The sequence below is a fragment of the Telopea speciosissima genome, chromosome 8, assembly GCF_018873765.1.
Source record: "Telopea speciosissima isolate NSW1024214 ecotype Mountain lineage chromosome 8, Tspe_v1, whole genome shotgun sequence".
NCBI lineage: Eukaryota > Viridiplantae > Streptophyta > Magnoliopsida > Proteales > Proteaceae > Telopea > Telopea speciosissima.
The window spans coordinates 62,046,336-62,068,029 of NC_057923.1; the positions used below are offsets into that span (position 1 = coordinate 62,046,336).

Sequence of the window (21,694 nt, forward strand, 5' to 3'; positions counted from 1 at the left end):
GAATAAGATCATTCCTCCTTACTGAGGCGTCCCCAAGCCTCCGTTGCACATGGCCAAACCAACTCAGGTAACATTCTCATAGTTTGTCCCTGATCGGGGCAACTCCCACATCAGCTCTAATACATTCATTCTTCACTTTATCCTTCCTAGTTTTGCTACACATCCATCTTAACAACCTCATATCTGCAACACATAGCTTCATTATATGGCACTTCTTAACTGTTCAACATTCTGCCCCGTACATCATAGCAGATCAGACAACGATCCTATAGAACTTTTCTTTAAGCTGTAAAGGAATGTGTCGGTCACATAGTACTCCGGTCGCATCTTTCTATTTCATCCATTCAATTTTAATTTGTTGTGAAACATCATCATCGATGTCATCTTCTTTGTATATGATAGACCCCATATATCTGAAATAATAATTTGACGGTATCTCTCTCTCCTTAATTTTCACCGTATCATCATCTATCTTAGTGTGACTAATGTTACACATCATATACTCGATTTTTTATTTACTAATTTTAAAACCTCTTGTTTCCAAAGTCAATTTCCATAACCTTAACTTAACGTTAATCTCTACTTTTGTCTCATCCACCAAGAAATTATCATCAACGAAGAGTATACACCATAGTAATTCGTCTTGAATGTTCTTGATTAACTCATCCTTGATAAACACAAACAAATAAAAAAAACCGAAAACTATAATTCTTCCATTACTTTTCTTAAGTAGACATGGAACCTTAAAGCCGGATGGACCAAACCTGCCTCGTCAAGGAGATTAGCCCGCCCTTTGTCTTTATTCTAAATGTATTTTTTTTTTTTGGGGGACTATATTTAAATGGTTTGATATTTAAAACATTGATGTAAATTAATCACATGCCTATCCTCTCATTATGTTATGTAGGTAAAGCCTTTCCTCTATGTCCACACATCTCCCACTAGTCTCTTGTTATTCTTTGATTCTCTCTTATTGTTGAAGGTCCGAAATACCCTTTTTGAGTACCGTTGACCCACTAAAACAGTAGAACCTGTGGATTAAGAGATTTTTTGTTCACTGTACATGAAGGAAAAATCGATTCACGACATTATCTAATTAGACAAATTTGTGTTTCGCTTTAAGAGTAAAAGTTTTCGTCTGTGACTCCAAGGATGAATCACGATGGTTGAACTAATATTAAATTTAATCATTAACTCCCGTTTCTTATTAACGAAAGTCTAAAATACCCTTCCTTATTTGAATCAGAGGGTCCAGTGAATGAAGAGAAAAAATATTGCTATCCTCTCTGTTGGTTGAAGTTTTGATTTATTATAGAGAAAAATATTACTACACTACCCTTGTATATAATTTTTTATACCCTCCCCACATAATAATAAGTGAGATTCACACATACATTTCTCTCTCCTAATCTGTTCATGTGGACCTAATGTGCACCCCATATATATGATACCATTTTTTAACCCTCTCATTGGTTGTACCGTGCAGATTTCTTTTACACTGCCCTTGTAGGAAACATTCTCCCCTTACTATATTAGCAAAATCAAAGCAGGATTTTACTATTTGGGGAAAATTTTCCTTCACCTTTTAGTCAACGGTGGAAAGAGAATTTATTATGTATCTAAATTGCAAACTATACTATTTTAATTAGTCAAATATATTATTGTTTTACGCATAAGCTATCAGTTATAATGTATACTCATAAGCAACCATTTTTTGAATAATCAGATAATATAAGAATTGAATATATCTTTAAGTAATCCATTTGGATCTATATAATAATAATAATCAAGGAAAAAAGAGATTTATTATTAAAATATTAGTGATCTAGATGATTAGATAATGTGGGGCCTTTTGGTATCTCAATTAAGCCCTGTTTGGTTAGAAGTAAAGTGAGAATGAAACCAAAAAAAAACCAAAATGGAAAATTAATATTATAACTCATAACTCATAACTCATAACTCATAACTCAAATCTACTTCACTTTCCAACCAAAACTGTACTAAGGGGTAGAAGAAAAGGGAAAATCTTAATATCAATATGGCACGAATTTTTTTCCAAAAAAATAAGACATTTTTGTCCCCTCCTTATCTGCTCGATTGGCAATTGCAATAGGGATAAAAATGTCATTTGGTAAAAAGTATACCTTCACCTTCCAGATCATCACTCTTATTCTCTTCTTCTATGACAGACCTGACCTTCCTTTGCAGACCAACATGCTGTGAAACAATATTGTATACCCTCGAGAAGAAGTAATGACGATATCTGGGGAATAAGCATCGGCTAACTCTGTATCAGCAGCCATGGTGGTAAGCTACAATAATAGTTAAAGAACCTAACATAGCTAAGTTAGGAGATAATTGAGTTTCAGTCATCCAAAAAATTAAAAAAGATAATTGAGCATACCATGACGTTGTTAGGATCTCATAGAGGCCTTTATGACCTTGGCCTGTAAATGGGGCTTTTACGAGCCTATAACAAAATTGAAATTCAACCAAAGCAACCTAAAGCAACTTGAAGTTGAATCCAAACACAGGCTTCCCTTTAAATCATCACAATGCAAGAGAACAGCATCCACCAGAGCAGTAAACAGTATACCAAATGAAAGAAAGAAACCACTTGCAGGCAAATCCAAACAAAGTAAAGTTACCTGGAATATGTACAATGTCATTAACTTGAAGAGAACCCGCCACTGACTGGGAAAAACTGAAAGGGTTCTCCACCAGAATGAGTACCCCAACAACACCCCCCCCCCCCAAAAAAAAAAAAAGAAGAGGATCAAGAAAAGAGGGGGAGGGGAGAGAGAGGTAAGAACCAATCATCACAAAGCGTCTATCATTTTCCAAGTCCTCCATCTCATGCGGACCGCTACCTGTTACTGCCCTGATCCTTTGGAGTCCTAGATTGGATGGTCCCAAGCTGTGAATCAGATTATCTCTGCACGAAAACTTTCAGAAAAGAGTCTCATCGTCCTTCATGCAGGTCTTCTGAGAATACTGCTGTCCGAGATATATTATCATTGTCAAATACACTAAAACTGGAGAATGGACCAGAGGAGAACATTGATGAAGTCCCGTCTGACTCATAGGTGGTAGACGACTGCCTGAGGTTCGCACGCGTGTTGGTGGTGGTTAACATGGAATCCTGATACTCCATAATGCGTTGCACCATTTTAAGGGACTGAACCACTTCACCCATGGTGGGACGTTGGCTTGCCTCCGGTGCAACACAAGCTGCCGCGATTGTGCAAACACGTACAAAGTCCTCCTTTGGGTACTTACCCAGAAGCCTTGGATCAGCAAGCTCTTCTAATCGATCCTTATCTCTAAGGATTGGCCTGGCCTGAAACCAACAGAACCTAGTCCCTTAAATGATATCCAGAATGATTAGTCGTGTTGTATACTCCCAGAAACTTATAAATGCATAACAAATGTCAAAACTAAGGATTTTGAATTGCTGGAACACTCTACCTAGGGCTGGATTCTGACCACTGCTTTGGAAAACAGACATGGCCAGATCGTCAGACTGTTTCAACTTAAATTACCATCTTTTCCAGTTAGTCTGAGACACATAACCACTTTTTGCCCAATACCATTGACTAAATTCAAAAATCATCCACAAACCAGATGGATAAACCCTGAACAAACCATTTACAGTTTTATAGAATGGTCTTCTTAATAGATTAAATCAACATATATGAGAAGGGCATGCAAGCTTTACTTTACCCTAGCTCTTGTACAATTACATACACATGGTGATCTACGGAGAAAGACCTCATGTGATTAGATCAAGGGAGAAATCAGTGATCCCTACTGCTCACTCAAAAAGAGAGAACAGGGATCATAGAGTATTAGAGATAAAGAGGAATTGAAAGAGAAAGGGAAGGGGTCTGTTAGAAAGAGTAGGTCCAACCTGGTTAAAGCAATTAGAAAGATCTCAAATGATTAGATCACGGATCAGAGGGAAGATAGGGATGCCTAGAGCTCACTTAATGAAAGAAAACAGTGATCATAAAGAAATAAAGAGGGACTGAATGAGAAAGAGGTCTGTCAGAGAGAATAGTGATCCCTAGTTCTCAGTTTCTCACTTAATGAGAGAATAGGGATCATAGAGAAATAAAGACGGATTGAAAGAGAAAGGGAGAGGTCAGAGAGAGAGATGGTTTAATTCGGTTTAAAAAAAAAAGGGCGTACCCAGTGCATGAGGCTCTCGCTACTGCGGGGTCTGGGAAGAGTCATAATGTATGTAGCCTTACCCCTGCTTTCGCAAAGAGGCTGTTTCCAGACTCGAACCCATGACCACTTGGTCACTATGGAGCAACCTTTACCGTTGCACCAAGGCCCACTTGGTCACAATGGAGCAACTTGGTTAAAACAATTAGATTTTAATATTTATAGAAATGCAATTTGGATTATTTAAGCATTGCTGGCAAAATCTGGTTTCAACCTTGAACCAGTCTTTACATTGATTCTGAGTATGCCAGACTCATACTTCTACTCCTTCAGAAGATGAAATTTCCGGCAATCCCCATAGGGACTTTACCAATGGCTTAATGTCTTAAATTAAATGTGATGGTTCTTTTACCCAGATACCAGGTATTGCCAAATGGACCTAATGAAGGTGGTAAGTTAGATGCGCAGAGTTGATGGGTATACTATCCCCATGAGATCCTGACACTGTTGTAGAGGGTGGTCATGCATATTATTGGTTGGAAGCAGCAGAGCACTGGAAGGCCGAGTTCAGGCTTTCTTATTTGATAACCTCCATGAACATCATTTTCCACTACAGCACCAAGTCTACCAATCAGTTGGTAAATGATCTACCCGAAATATAGAACTGAAATTGATTCCAGGCTCTTTATTCTGCTGGAAAACATTTTTTGACCACATATATGCCATCTTCTTTACGAATGATGTTTATACCAAAAGAAAATCAAATTTTGATTTCCATCTTGATTTTAATCCTAGTGAGTAGTGACAACAACATTTTTTGTTTTTTCTTCAAACCAAAATTACTGCAGAACTTTTCACATGGCTTCAGTTATTTCAACAAAAATCACCTAATTTCAGCCAACATTTGGAACCATGACACACAATAGCTTAACTGCATTTAATACCTTCTAGCAAAGAGAAGCTTGGAGGACCAAGGTGTCAGAGATCTAGCACATCCCCACACTGTCCCTTACTCCATTGTTTTATTCTCAAGGAACTTTTTATTCCATAAGGCCCAATCAAATTTGGGGTCCTCTAGGCTGATCCTGCGGTCCCCAAGGCATTTCCATTTAGTATGTTATCATATATATATATATATATATATATATATATATATATATTATTACTGGAAATGCCAGAAAACTAGAACGTTTTGTTCATGCATAGAGTTCTCAACCCATCCAATAGCCTGTTGGGGCTTTAAACTGGACTAATGTTGAATTGATACAGGTAAAGAGTATTAGAATCTAGCAAGTACACGATGTCAGATTCGAAAAGCTATAATAAAAGGTTCACTAGTCTCATCAGTAGATTTAAAAGCAAGGTCCATAATATGTGATGAAAATAATAGGACACCCCTATAAGTTATATCATTAAATTTAGACCAAAACTTATATCATGTAAATATAGAACAAGTCTTACGTTCAACAGCCACAATTTTTATCTACAAATAGATGCAACTCTTAATGTAAGGTTTTCCTACACATTCAGCATATGAGCCAAAGTAAAACTAAGGAAATCTGTAAGTGCCACAATAGAGTTACACCGACTGTCAAAAATAGTCTGATTCAAGTTCTTGGCCCTTCTCAAAGAGTCCAAGCCACATTTGTTCCAAATTGTCCTAGACCAGGATGGGTGGGGTCCTGTCTCATTGTCAGCCTGTCAAGCTTCCAACTGGAAGATATCAAAATATACACCCGCTGCAATTTCGGTAAGTGGTGCTTAAGGTCGTTGGTGAGATGTACAGGATCATGTTGAGAGGAGTGCTGGCTCAGTACTCTATTAAGTGAAGGTATTATGTAATTACAGTATATTGCAGATCTGTGGAGAGGGTTTTCTCTTGACTCAGTCCTTTTCTTCTCTCTTCTCTTTTCTTTCTTTCTTTTCTCTGCTCTAGTCTATTACTGTTCAGATCTGCTACATGTTATCAGAGCATTGATCTTGGTCATGAACTGTTCATGGTATTGTTCACGGTAATTTTCCTCTCTTCTTCTTTCAGATTCTTCTAAATTGACTTCTACTTTTCTTCTCAGCTAAACCAGAAATTGATTTCTCCTTTTCTCTTTCTTGGTTGTGTGTGTTGTAGCCTAATGATTGCTGGCTTTATCAGTGGGATATGTTCCTGCATTGTGCACTGCGTATTTCCATTCTAAATCAGATTAACACAGTAAGGAATTGCCGTGTTATAATCTATTGTGTGTTGGTGCCTGTGTAGATGTGATCGTGCAGAGATTTTTTTATCAATACAATCTGTTGTGTGGATTCTATGAATACTCACTCCAGTGAATCTCTTGTTTATGCGTAACAGTGAAGAAGGTTGTGCCTATTTTCTGTCAGCAATGTGATAATGGAATGGATAATATCAGCAATGAGAAACCGTTGTGCTGAAATAGTGGAATAGATAATCAGCGATGGGAAACAGTCTAGTGATGTAAATACTGTTCAGATTTCATCTATCAAATTAAATCTTCAAATTTGTTATAGTGGGAACAAGCGTGAGGGCTTATATTGGTTCAAGGGGAAAACTTTATATTCTGTCTGATCCCCGTCCAAGTAAGGATGATAGAACTTATTTGGATCAGCAAAAGATGACTATTTGCCAAGTGTTGGTTAAGGAATAGTACGGAACAACCATATAGTGCTAATTTTATGTTCTATTCAATTGCCAAAGAAATTTGGGATGTTGTTCATGAGAGTTTTAGCTAAGACCAGAATATTTCTCGTGTGTATCATATCTATATAGATATTTTTAAACAGGAATAGGATGGTAAAACTCTTAGTGAATATTATAATGCCATGAAAGGCAACTGGGAAGAACTAAATCAGTACCAACCCATACCACTGACATTGATGCTCTCAAAAAGCAGAGGGTAGATTTTCACATTGCCAAGTTCCTCTCTGACCTGAATTCTGAATTCAAAGGAGTGAAAACCAGATGTTGGCCAGTGACAATTTACCATCCACGAGTAGTGACAATGCTAGACTGAAGTGGGTAGGTTTTTCTTCATCATCTACTACTCCCACATCAGCAGTTTCCAAGGAGAATTCTGCTCTTGTTATTACAGATGTTTGGGGTAGAGGAGGTTCAGGAGGAGGTTGTGGTAGAGGTCGAACTACCAATCCTCCTCATCAGTACTTATTGTGGTAAAACTAATCACAGTGGTGATAAATGTTGGGCTAATATGGTAAACCTCAATGGGCCAACCAAGTTCTTTCTGATACTGATGGACTGTAGACTTTCAACAGCATAGTTATCAAGGCGTCGCCATGGTGACGCCATGGCGTCCAGGCTCCTTGGTTGCCTTGGGCGCCATGGTGGTATCGCCTTGATTTCTGACCAACTGACCCTCTAAAACGCCATGGCCGCCTTCCCGCCTTGATAACTATGTTCAACAGTAATCAACAGTTTGTTGAAAACCAAAAAGATTCTGGTGTGGTACCTCAGGAGGAGTATAATAACCTGTTTCAACTGGTTCAGCAGCTTCAGACTCAATCCAGAGTCCGTTCTTCCAACCCTTCTGCCACCTTGGCTCATTCAGGTACACCTTTGTGGGTAGTAACCTAGTCACTTGGAGGAGTAAACAGAGTACCATTGCAAGATCAAATATTGAAGCTGAGTATCATGCTACGGCTCACACCGCGACTGAATTGATATGTTAAAAACTCTCATAGGAGAACTTGGTTTCCATTTACAAAACCAATGGAAATGTTTTAGGATAATCAAGTTGTTGCCTATATTACTAGTTGTTAGAAAACAGAATCTAAGTAATCAAACCAAGAGAAATAAGGAGAAGGAAGAAGGGAAGAGAAGAGAAGATGCCATCAAAAGTGTGGAGAGAGGCAGCCTGCGATAGTGTTGTAATATCTATCGCAGGCCCCTCTTCCCTTTAGATATATAAAGCACTAACAAGGGACTAAAACACCCACTGTTCACAAGGTTACTGTTCACGTGAACAGTAACTTGTGAACAGTAGTAAACAATTAAATAAACCTAAATAAAAGGTCTAAACTAGCCCTAGTATCTCAACTCTAGTAATCATGTTTTTCATGATAGAACCAAACATATTGAAATAGATGCCATTTTGTGCGAATGAGGTTATGAAGAAAGTTATCTCTACTCATGTTCGTTCTTCAAATCAGTTGGGTGATTATTTTCACTAAGGCTGTCAGTCGTGGTTCAACTCAATTATATGTTCCAAGCTGGGCATGGGAAATGTTTATGCTCCAGCTAGAAGGGGAGTGTTGGTGAGATGTACTGGATCATATTGTGAGAAGGACTGGATCAGTACTCTATTGAGGGAATTATTGCCATTACAGTATATACACTAATATATATTAGATCAGTGGAGAGGATTTTCTCTTGAATTGATCCTTTTCTTCTCCTTTACCTTTTCTCGTTTCTTGGTTTTCTCTTGATCGATCCTTTTCTTCTCTCTTTCTTTCTTTCTTTTCTCTGCTCTGCCCAAGCAGGCCCTAATATCCACTAAAGAGGAACTGTTTAAACCATTTAACATGATAGAATGTTGACCATGCAGTATTTCTATCAATTCACATGTCACCAGCTCAAGATGTGCATCATAAATATGGGCATATACATGGCCATCCTGTGCTCACATTATGACAAGGACCTGAACACAAGGGCCTGCTGGCTGAGACCGGGGGGGGATTCCATACAATTTGGAATTTCAGATGTCACAAATTCCAATATAATGGAAAGAAGAAGTACTAACCCATGTCACAAGGTTCTCCTGGCCAGACGGTTGTGACATATCTACAGGCTTCCTACCAGTCAGCAACTCAAGAAGAACAACTCCATAGCTGTATACATCACTCTTTACCAGGAGATGTCCAGTCATGGCATACTCAGGTGCTACATACCTGAAACCATTTAACAACACTTGAGGGTGTATAATCCAGGGATGTGTAGTTTCAAAGGAAATAGAGAGCAACTCACCCAAATGTGCCCATTACACGTGTAGACAGATAGTTTGCACGGCCTTCAGGTGCCTGTTTGGCCAGCCCAAAATCTGCAACTTTAGCATGAAAGTTATTTTCAAGAAGAATATTAGATGCCTTGAAATCCCTGTGTATGACACAGGGTTGTGAGTCTTCATGTAGGTATGTAAGCCCTCTTGCAGCATCAAGGGCAATCTTCATTCTGGTATCCCAATCCAGGGGACAATTCACTCCCAAGGGACCTGAAGAGAAAATACGGCCTATATCAAACATAAATTAAAGTATCAAATTTATTCTCATGTTCCATAAGTGGAAATTCAACCTTCACTAGCGAGCTCCCCCCCCCCCCTCTCTCTCTCTCTCTCTCTTCTTTTCAGTTGGGGTTTGAAGAAAGGCAAGGTAAAACAGCAGGTTTTATCATAAGAAAAATCAGGAGACAGTAAGATTTGGTGTGTGTGTGTGTGTGTGTGTGTGAGAGAGAGAGAGAGAGAGAGAGAGAGAGAAAGCACAAAAATGACATTAACTCCAAGAAAATGAAATACCGTGGAGCCAGGCCTCTAAGCTCCCATTTGGGACGAGCTCATAACAGAGGAGATTCTGTGAAGAGTCACGACTGCTATAGTATCCCACAAGCTTCACCAGATTACGGTGATGTAGCCTGCTAAGCATCTCAACCTCAACTAAGAACTCTTTATCACCTTGTTGTCCTCCATTAGTAAGTTTCTTGATTGCAACAGCTGTACCATCACTTAAGACTCCTTTGAAAACCCTGCCGAACCCACCCTCTCCAAGCACGCTTGCTGATTCAAAGTTATTTGTTGCTTCTTTAAGTTCTTCATATGCAATATATCGGGTACTAGAGGGGTGCGGAAGAGATCCTCCAGTTGGAACTGCATCTACATTCCTTGATTTTTCTGCCAAGTAATATCTAACCATTTATGATTTGATATAGAACATAACTTACAAAAATCACAAGGTACCAAACAGAAATAAACCCAAATTGGATGTTGTTTCATGCATTCCTTAAGCTCATCCTATGCATGTTAGCATGTTTACTTCTTCTATGTTTCAAAAACTTGATAATCAGACTGCTTTGGCTCGGGAACTGGGCCCATCAAGGTTTAATTTCACAATAGACACAAAAAGAATAAAAACTAATCAGACTGGAGAACATAAGTAGCCTGCTTTTAGAATCCACAATCTGAAGATGCCACTTAAACTGACTCCATCTGTACAACAGGTTTTAAAAGACTCACTGAATCACCAGCAAGCAGGGCAACTGCAGGGAAGTAATTAGTTAGGTTTTTACTCATTCGGACAGCGAAGACAGGGAGGGAGCGAGAGAAAATTTCCAGACCAAAAAAAAAAAAAGAAATTGAAAGAACAGAGAAAAAGGTGAGAGAGATGTCCTGTCAATGTCGCCGTTGGTTATTAAGGCTTTCTAGCATGGCAATTTGGTTGCTTTCAGGTAATGGCCCAACCAGGGATGCTACAAACAAAATTGTAGAAAATTGAAGAAGAAAGAGAGATAAAAGAACTATTACGCATTAACCATGAACAGTTATATGGTTTGACCAACAGACCTTTACAAAAGGAGAACCATTCTCTTAACCATAAAGAAAACCATACAAACTGAACTGAACATTTGAATTAGATGCATACTTTTAGGCCATATCTGTATTATGTTTCCAATTCCTTACCAAACTCAAACCACCCATGAGAAATTCTACTTAGACTTTGACTTTCTAATAAACACTCCTAATAGCTAAACCTAATCCAACTTGGAGACAGAAATCTATATACTTACTATTACAGGAATAAAAATGTAACTACTGAACTAAACTCAACCTCCCAATATGGTTCAAAAATAGAAGATTACTAAAAATAGTAAACTGGACTTGCACAATATGAAAAATGGATGTAATATATGTTAAATCTCGAATAACTAAAAGCAAGTAAATTCATAATCAAATTAAAAATTAACCCCCCCCCCCCAAAAAAAAAAAATGCTCCTCCTTTTCACCATACAGTCTCTGCTAAAATCTCGATTTTGAGTTAACTTTTGTATAAAGCAGAAGCAAAAATAATTCTATATATGTTTATGCTGATATCACCAGGTTAGCGTATGCTCAGTGTTGATTGTTCAATGATAACTTTATGCAGTTACTTTAAGGGTTTTACCGGGGGCCAGGGCATCGTGCAAATAGACTAGGAAATCCACTTGTCACATAATTAAATAACCATGTTAAAATGAAATAAAAGCTAAAGTTTTATGATTTATTGCATCTAACAATTTATCACAATATTTGGATTTCCAAGGTCGAGCAATCTTGGTAACTGCTAGTTTGAAGGCATAACCAGGCACCTTAAGTTTTGCTGTCTGTTTGTAATTAGCTGTTCACTGTCATTTCAATAATGATAAAAAGCTCAGATCATATTCTGAGTGTGTTTATGGCAACAATTTTACGTAGAACTTCTAATCTAAATTGCTTTATAAAGGCTCAAGATTCTGCAAGTTTTCCTCAGTCCCCCAACACAAGTAGCTCTATGGTTCCAGTTTGCCAGTTTGTTGTTCAGGGACAAAAAATGATCATCAATTTCATTTTACAATAAAATTTTCTATCCAAAGCTACCGCAGTATGGCAAAAAATTATTGGAATGAGGAACAATAAAAAGTACTAAGAAGAGAAACAAGAAGCTAATGCAATAATGTGTCTGCACAACGTAACATCATTGGAATAGGAATATGCACAAAATGCATTTGAAAATATACCAGTTTCTACAGGAAGTGCTCTCTTCCTTCCATGACAAAATGTGCATGAACATATTACTAGCAGAGCTACAGCGACGATGATCAGGATGCCAACAACAATACCGAGAATGAGAATCAAACTCGGGCCTTTCCTCCTGTTAGCAGTGAACAGTGGTGTTGAAGGAGGGCGCAAATGAGCTGGGGCAGCAATAGGTGACATGGCTGCAGCTGGAGCTGTAATCAGTAGAAAATTTTTAAGTTGCTATCAAACATAGTTATCAAGACAACGCCAAGGCGTCCAGGCTCCTTGGTCGCCTTGAGCGCCTAGGCAGGCACCTTGCCACCATGGCGGTGTTGCCTTGATTTTTGCCAGTCTAAAACCCCATGGTCGCCTTCCCGCCTTGATAACTAGGCTATCAAACTGTAGATAGTTTTGATAATGTACGAATCTTCAGAAAAAGATTACTTCCAGAGAAGGAGGAACCAAGTAACGCAAGAGATTGAAAGAGCAAATTGAAACAAAGGGCAGGGGGGGGGGGGGAAGGGATCTCAAAATCTAAAAATAAAAAGCAGAATAAACTTTTGCAAATATAATTGGAAATAAAAAGCAGAATAAACTTATGCAAATAAACTTCTGCTAAAAATAAAAAGCAGACAAAGGTATGTTGGCATCTTGCTGCCCTCTAGACGTTCTCCTGGGGTACTCCTCATTTATTGTCCTGTCAAAGGTGTTTGGTTGTGTGATTTTTGCTCGCAACCACTAGGTTCATGGCAAGTTTGATCCCAGGGGACTCCAATGTATTTTTCTTGGTTATTCTGCCACTCAGAAGGGTTACAAGTGCTACCATCCCATTTCACACAAGATGTATATAACCATGGATGTGGCCTTTCAAGAATCTGAGCCTTTTTATTCACCTACTACACCTCTTCAGGGGGAGTCTTATCCTAGGGAAGAGGTGTTGTTAATTAATCCCAAGGATATACCATTGGAGGATGAAGAGTTCAAAGAAGGTATGACAGGGCAGGAACAGCAGCCCACGATTCAGGTTCAAGGGAAGCAACCTCCAATTACTTCTCCTCTGAAAGTCTTTGTTTGCACTCGAAGAAATAAGAGTAAAAGGCAAACAACCAAGACCACCACCATCACACCTAGCCAATCGGCCTTACCGGATTCAAGTTCTGCACAAGTTCCTACTGTGTCTGGTGAGTCTCTCCCTCTTCCTTCTAGTGATCCAAGCCTTAATTTACCAATTGCTATTCATAAACCTAGTAGAACCTGTATTCAACATCCCATTTCTAACGTTGTCTCATATGATTCTCTTTCTCCCTCCTTACATACTTTTGTTTCCATTCCTAACACCTGGCAGGAGGCCCTGGCTAACTCAAGATGGAAAGAGGCACTAAATGAAGAAATGAGGGCTCTTGGGAAGAATGACACGTGGAATCTGGTACATCTTCCTCCAGGAATGAAATCTGTAGGACATAAGTTGAAAATGGGTCTTCGTAGTTAAGCAAAAGGCTGATGGAACATTGGACAGATACAAAGCAAGATTGGTTGCTAGAGGATTCACATGGACATATGGGATAGACTATCAGGAGACTTTTGCACTAGTAGCCAAAATGAATACAGTTCGAGTTATTCTCTCTTGTGCAGCCAACCTAGGATGGGATCTTCAGCAGTTGGATGTCAATAATGCATTCCTCCATGGTGAGCTTGAAGAGGAGGTGTACATGGATATTCTACCTGGATTTGCATCCCAGGAAACCCACGGGAAGGTCTGTAAATTAAAGCGGGCTCTGTATGGGTTGAAACAGTCTCCCAAGGCATGGTTTGGTCGATTTCATAAAGCCATTGTGTCAATTGGTTATAGACAAAATAATGCAGATCATACTTTGTTTATTAAAAAGATGGACAAACATATTACGATCTTGACTGTCTACATGGACGACATCGTGATTACTGGGAGCAGCATTGATGAGATATCTCACCTGAAGAATTATTTGGGAACAGAGTTTGAAATTAAAGATCTAAGGAGATTGAGGTATTTCCTTGGTATAGAAGTGACCCATTCAGCTCAAGGGATTTTTCTTTCTAAATAGAAATACACCCTTGATCTTTTATCAGATACAAGAATGTTGGGTTGTAAGCTAGCAAACACTCCATTTGAGCCTTTTTTCCATCTCAAGAGCGAATCAGATGACAGGGGCAGCTATCAAAGGTTGGTTGGAAGGCTGATATATTTGTCTCACACTAGGCCGGACATAGCCTTTGTTGTTAGTGTGGTTAGTTAGTACATGCATGATCCGCACTCATCACACTTGGAAGCTGTGTATAGGATCCTAAGATATTTGAAATCAGCTCCTGGGAAAAGTGTCCTCTTCTCTTCACATGATCACCTATGTATTGAATTGTTCACAGATGCAAATTGGGCTGGCTACCCAAATGATCGAAGGTCTACTTCTTGATATTGTACCGGTGTACCTTTGTAGGTGGTAATCTAGTTACCGTGGCAAAGCAAGAAGCAAGTAGTAGTGACTCGATCCAGTGCAAAGGCAGAATTTCGGGCCATGGCTCATGGATATATGAACTACTCTGGCTTCAAGGGTTACTTCAAGATTTAGGAATCTCAGTTGAGCTGCCTATGCGCCTATACTCTGACAAAAAATCAGCAATCAGCATTGCCCATGATCCAGTTCAACACGATCGAACAAAGAATGTTGAGATTGATCGTCACTTTATAAAGGAGAAGCTGGAACAATGACTTATTTGCATCCCATTTGTCCCATCAGATAGTCAATTAGCCGATGTGTTAACTAAGGGACTAAATATTAAGATTTTTGTTTCTATTGTTAGCAAGTTGGGCATGATTGATATCTATGCACCAACTTGAGGGGGATTGTTGTAATATGGGTACAAGGGTATATTTGTCCATTAGGATTTAGTTGGTGTTGCCCTAAGGGTATAACTGTAACTTGTACTTCATAAGATTTATTATAAATAAAGCGGGCTTGTGTCTCATTGACATAAATTCAATTCCCCAAATCCAACAGAAGTGTTGATGTAATTCTTAAATAGAACGAATTCATTTAATAGTTGCTAAGGCGTCAACCTGATTACATCCTAACAATCTACCAACATTCAGAACACAGAAGTGTAATCCCAGAAGCACATCACATTAGCTCCCTCTTTTATATAATAGAGCACCCCAGCCCATAAAAAAACTCAGTCTTTCTTCCCCTACAAACTCCACCCCAGCTGCACCATTTAAAAAACTTACAAAAGAACCATTTAAAGCGTTGACATGATAAAGATGAAACTGAACAAACCCAGCTGAGTTTGACTTCCAACCACATAAATCATTACTAGAATGGCTAGCAATGATAGAAAGAGATGTTGGCTCACTTTCATCGGGAAAAGAAATGTTGGATTCTGGTACAACTTTAACAGTTAATGGTTGCAGTTAGACTGTTAAGAGGCATAGTACTAAAACTCGTTTCGCCTCGGTCGAGTCGAAACAAAATGCAACATCGAATTGAAAAATGCAATATTTCGAATATTTCAGATCGGAAATTTCGGTCATCTCGTTTCAGAAATCTCGGTAATTCCGGTCATCTCGTTTCGGAAATTTCAGAAATCTTGGTAATTTCGGTCATCTCATTTCGGAAATTTTGGAAATCTCGGTCATTTTTGGCATTTTACATCGAATTTTCGGTATCTCGGAAATTTCGGTCAGACCGAAACGAGATTTAGTACTATGGTTAGAGGATGGATACCATTTCACCACCTAGGCATCTTGAAAGTGGCAGTAGACGTCAATGAGGCACCTTTTAAGGCTCTCAATGTGGAGAAAAAGACCAAATTGCCTTTATAGGAGGAGACTCTATAAGTTTCTTTCTCAATCTAAGACAAGAGATATGTCGCCATGGATAACACTGTTGAGAAAGGCAGTAAGGTAGAGAAATATCTCCACCAATGCACAAACAGCTATGAGGCAGTGCAAGGGCCCATATACATCAATGAGGTGGTGTTACAGGCTCAAAAGAGGGAAAATTTTCCGGTATTTTCGCTAGAGGAAACAAGTGTGCCTAAAATTTTTTCTTTCAAGTAGAAACAACAGATATGTTGGGCATGGATGTAACTGTTGCAAGAGCCAGTGAGATAGTACACACACCTCCTTTGAACGTTTGCAATGGGCATCCTAAGATTGATGCCAAAGAAAAGTACTTATGACATGTCACTAATACCAGACAACACAGACTTGTTGAGGGTTGATGTCTTGTATTCTGTTGTTTGGATTGTGAGCTGCTTCTGAAGAGCCATTAAAAGCCCATAAATTGGTAGCAATGAGGGTAATTCGGGAAATTGTATCTCTTTGTTTTCCCTGTAAATTGATAGTGATGGGGGTTATTAGGGTTACTACGAAAACTTTGTACACAGAGGAAGAGAGCTTGTAACCTTCTCTCCATTGCTAGTGAAAAACTCAGGAAATTTTATCACTTTGATTTCCATAAAAATTGGTAGCAATGGGGGTTATTAGGGTTAATATGAATTCTTTGTAAACACTGAGAGGCGAGAGGAAGAGAGCTTGTAACCTTCTCTCCATTGCTAGTGAAACTGCTCCCACCACTCCATGGACACCTTGCTGAACCACATATATCCTTGCGTTGTAATTGCGTGATTGTTTCTTCTTTCTGTTTCATTGTGTTTGCTGCATCATGTATAGGTTTTTGTTTCTACAAGACTTATCCAGGTTTACCTTGAGCTATTATTCTAGAAAAATAATCAAAATATTCATCAAATTACCGCAAATTCAGACCTAGGCCTGCCAGAGAGAATGGAGTCATTAGAACATTGTAAATGAGAAAGCCCCCCAATGTCTATCTACAAATGTCTAGCAAACCCCAGCCCTGAAATCAGACTTAGAGATATGGCCCTTCCCAGCTGCTGCTCAAGATGTTAGAAATGATGATGAAAAATAATGGAGACAAAGGATTCCCTTGTCTATCTCATTTCTTTAATTCACAAAAATATAATTGCACTGCTTTTGCAGTTTAAATGATGTTACGCAAATGCCAAACACTTTATGATGCTTCAACAGTTTTGAAATGTTTCTACCAAAGTTTTGACACTTCCCAAGAACCAAGAAAAAAGTATAAATGGAATTACATATATTAGGAGATGCAGTAGAAGTTCGTGGGATTAATCTCATTATAAAGAATCACAAACAAAAGAAAACAATACATGCTTAATAACCACATATCCAACATAGAGGCCATGGCATAAAGAATTGGAGTTCCACAATGATACCATAACTACATTAGACAAGTCATACCTTGAGAAGGAGCTGGTGGCTTAAACCAAGTCAAGTTGAGAAGTATGCAGTCACCCACAAGTGAGGGGTCAAGATGAATCTTATGCATAGCGAGAGATGTATTTATTGCATGTACTTCACTGGCATAGAAACTGATCCCTGTATGTGGAGTAATATCCATTGATATATTCAACCTTGATAAGCTAAGTACATAAAAGTTGCTGATCTCAAACTGAGAAACTCGCAAACCAAGCTGAGAAGCCAGTTCTTCCAGAAAAGGACTCCAATTCGTGCTAAGGGAAACATTCAAAAGGAGAAGATCAAGTTTGATTGGATATACACAACGGCAAGCACGACTCCCTCTTTTAGGCACCATGTCTGGTCCACAACAGTCTGCCCAAATTGAAAGTCAGATATCTAGGTTAACCGAAGAGCGAAGAGCGAAGAGCGAAGAGCGAAAGGGAGGGGGGGGGGGGGGGAGGGCTGATAAACTGGAGTTAACCATTACACTACAGATCCCTACTGCATACGTTTTTCAACTGGATCCCTTGATCAATTCTTTTAGATGGCACAAGTAGTCACTTGGCTCAGCTTATAAAAGGATAAAAAGCATAACTAGTGGATGAAATCTTACCAGAAACGTTAGGAGTCAATGGTGGTTGGGCTATACCAGGACGAACAGAACCAGTGTTGGAATGCATGGGGGCAACATCTGCCAAGCGGGGAGCTGGTAACTGGCCACTTCTCATTGATGGTCTTGATAGCTGTGAACTTGAAGAGGGATGAGCAGAAGTTGTTAGTGAACCATAATTTGGAGGGAGTGATGGTGGCAGCACAGGCGACGGAGCAGCATGCTGTGAAAAATGTGTTCGATGTTTTAAGTGTGGAATATTAGCAGGCAAGAGAAGATCTGTAACTGGGGGCGTGACAACATGTGCTTGCGGTGAGAAGTTGGGAGTCTGAGCGTCAAGAATAAATGCCGTACAAGACAAAAGGAGCAAATATTCCAGCAAAAACCATTGAACCCTTTTCACTACACCTGCAATTTCAGACTAACAATAAAAATCCATCTATCCAGAGGTAGGGGGAACAAAAACGAACTAAAAAGAAACACTATAGGGATGTTGATTACTGAAGCGGGGTAGATGAGAGGAAAACATATCTTCAAACCAAAAATCCTAAGAAAATGCTAGTGGAATGCTTGCATAGCTCCTCGGTTACAAAAGTTCGTTAACAAATGTATACATGAAACTGGTCCACGTAAGAATATCCGGCAATGAGCAGCGCAAATTATAGCAATAACAGTACGCAAAAAAGCATATCTACATTCACCTAAAAAACTAAGAAACTCTAACAAAAATACAAATTAGATTAACAACCCTAAATACAAGAAACCGTAGCTCAGCTGATTCAAACTTTGATTTTGAATCGGACCATTAACAGTTCAAACCATCAGGTTCTCAGCATTTTACTGAGTCACTGAATAAGCATTCCAGTATCATCCCCCCCCCCCCCCCCAAAAAAAAAGAATAAAAAACACTCCAGGCAAATAAAATCAGCCATTAGAGAAGGTCGGAGGAGAAACAGATACCTTCAGAAATTGAGAATGTAACTGCAAAATCAGACATCATCAACGCTGCAAAAAAGCGGATACTTCAGATCTATGTGCCTTTGAGAAAACGCCAATGAGATCGTCCACTATAAGAGTAGAAGCACTGGAATCCGAAAAGGGTTCAAAAATAGATGGAATAAGAACAGCAGCACCAGCCATCGCTAACTCTCAATGAAAAAATATCGAAAGGTGGCGATACAAATGGAAGACGAGCTCGAAATGGATGAATAGAAAAAACGAAAAGACAGAAGAACTGAGGTTTCAATCCCATGTAGTTCTGAAGAGCAAATTTTTCGAACTCTTGGTGGTGATTTCGCTGCGCTGCTGTGAGTTCTACGAAATTTAGAGCTAACAAATCCTTGAAAGGGGGAACTGAAGGAAGCCCCAAACGAAATTACTTTTTGGTATTTAATTGATTCTTATTTCCCTTCCCGGAGTGAAGCAGCAGAAGGCGCAGGTTTGTAATTGCTGCGCCTTTTTTAACGGAAAAGCATTAACGGCAAAAACGGATCGACGGCACCATTCAATAATTTTATTTTTTTTTTTTGGTAAATGAAAATGTGAAATGACCGCCCACCCCCATGGAAAGGCAGAAATCTCATCCCAAGATGCTTATGAGACATTCTCATTGGTGGCTGTGTTGGCATAGGGGCTACGCTACCAAGTAGCGTTCTCTTGCCCCACCTAAAAAAGAAAAGGACGAGATCGTTGTCTTGTCATGTAGTCCGTGCACCAGTGTGGTGGGCCAATGAGTAGGATCAACGTGGATGAAAATTTTTATTTCACAGGGCCAGAATGGCAATTTTGTGTGGTCCTGTATATGGATGTAGGATCCATGCAACTATGTAGTGTTTCTTGTTTTTTTTTATTATTTTTCTTATTCTAAATATGTAAACTCATTTACCGGTAAAATATGTAGGCCCTACATAATATCTTTTTCAAGACAACCATTGATGTGATGTGCAAATTCCTTCTCCCCTAAAAAATGGCATTTTAAATATGAGAATCTACACACCATACGCATGTTGGCATCTCCCGTGCTAACCCAATGGACACACGCCAGATAGAGCGTCAAGGAACCACATAGTGAGAGAGGAGAGAGTGTGTACTACCTATAGTTCATACATTAACGGTCGAAAATTCGATACTTGCTATTGTAGTCCTGAAATCTAGGGTTCGAAACCGGAAATGTCTAAATGAGCGCCTTTTTATACGAATTAATAAAAAGGAAAAAAAATATCACTTCAGTTCAAATGATAAAAAGTCGCCTCTCATTAATCCTAATTTAATAGTGTTGTGGAAAGATGATGTGGCTATTTTGATGATTAAAAATCAAGGGATTGAAGGTGTTGGCTATCTCCACTGGTAAAGACTTCGATTTCGTATTGTCTGGCCTTGTGATCGGATTGCACCTTCACCTTGCACAATATGCATCACCCTTCAGCCTCACTTTAATGTAGTATGGGCAGCATCCTTCCTCTTCTACAACTTTAGAATAGTAGGCAAAATTTCAGTGAGGTAAAGAAATTAGAATATGCCATCAAAAAAATAATAATAATAAGGGGAGAGTCTTCCTTCACCCACAAATTTATACTATAACTCTCCCCCACCTTTTGTTGGAGTGCTGAAATACCCTTTACTATTTCGGGCACCCATCCAAATGCAATGACGGGCATTAGTGAAGGAATTACTTTTTCATTGTGACTTAAGAAAAACTTATCTAACAAATAATACATAGGGTATGGTCTAAATTGGCCATGTCTCAAATTTAATCACATATCTTGCAGTGCATTGTTTTTTTGTTTTTTTTTTTTCCCTTTTTTTTGGTAGAATGCATTGACATTGACCACCTCAATAGACCAAGTTTTTTTTGTTAGGTTGAAAATCAATAGTGCAAGTGTTGGTGTGCTATCTCTAGGTAGTAATGGATTCGCAATGCTTTGTTTTGCAACTTGATGAACTTCATTTGGCTCAAACTTGACATGTGAGCGAAGTACCTTGGATCTACTTGTTTACAAAATTTTAATGTCATTTAACATATCATCTAATACAACTATGTAGACAACTCGGATATTCAATGGTGGACATGTCAACCGCAAAATTTACACCCCAGAAAAAATTATTTTATCACCAATAAAACACTCAAAATCTTTCGATAATGATAAAACATTAGTTATTCAATAAAACACTAGAGCTCACTATTATCCCACAAAATAAATATAAAAATGTTGACAAAAAAAAGAGAAGTTAATCTTTGTGTAACTATGTATGGTTACAAAAATTTATCATCATTTATTTGATATAAAAACGATAAAGTGTCATTATGACTTTGATATGATGATGTAAGCCACTAAACTAACATCTCGATTACTCAAAAATACCTTCTTAGCCAAAGGTAAATCGTCATGTTGATTTGTTGGTGACAATTCCATGTAACTAGTGCTTTGTTACAATGTGAATGACCCCCCCCCCCAAAAAAAAGTATAATCTTCGCCCTACTTCATTTGCTTGTAGATATTTTATGTCGAAACAAACGAATTCCATAGAATGGGAAAGAAAAGAAAAACTGTTTTTTCATTAAAAGGGAAATAGGTTGGTTTTGAATAACCATTGTGTTAATATAATACCTATGAATCTAAGAATTGAGGAAGGTTGACCAAGACTTGGACCTGAACTAAATTCCCTGTTCAAAAATTTTATAGTCATATTTTTTAGGTATCAATAATGTTAGATTATTCAATATTCAATTCAAGAAGAGTCATATTACAAGGTAGGTGGTGACCTCATGATCATCCTAATAATTAAGAAAGCTTTTATAGTCAATCCACAATTCTAAATATAGTATTAAAGTTC

At 38.6% G+C, this 21,694-nt stretch overlaps 1 protein-coding gene across 2 annotated transcripts; it reads right to left on the reverse strand.

The window, feature by feature from the left end:
* Nucleotides 1-2,802: 2,802 nt before the first annotated feature.
* Nucleotides 2,803-19,271, reverse strand: LOC122671313 (proline-rich receptor-like protein kinase PERK15). 2 transcript variants are annotated; one of them, XM_043868455.1, is made up of 9 exons: nt 18,985-19,271; nt 18,821-18,865; nt 17,868-18,268; nt 17,251-17,626; nt 11,939-12,151; nt 9,708-10,079; nt 9,164-9,407; nt 8,940-9,087; nt 2,803-3,340 (listed from the first exon to the last, which is right to left on the reverse strand). In XM_043868455.1, exons 1-9 carry the CDS (start codon nt 18,998-19,000, stop codon nt 2,963-2,965), a joined length of 2,193 nt encoding a protein of 730 aa, XP_043724390.1. In that variant the 5' UTR covers nt 19,001-19,271; the 3' UTR covers nt 2,803-2,962. The 2 variants fall into 2 exon arrangements, with proteins under 2 accessions (XP_043724390.1, XP_043724389.1); XM_043868454.1 differs by having other exon boundaries at nt 17,251-17,622; nt 17,864-18,268.
* Between the last annotated feature and the right edge of the window lie 2,423 nt (nt 19,272-21,694).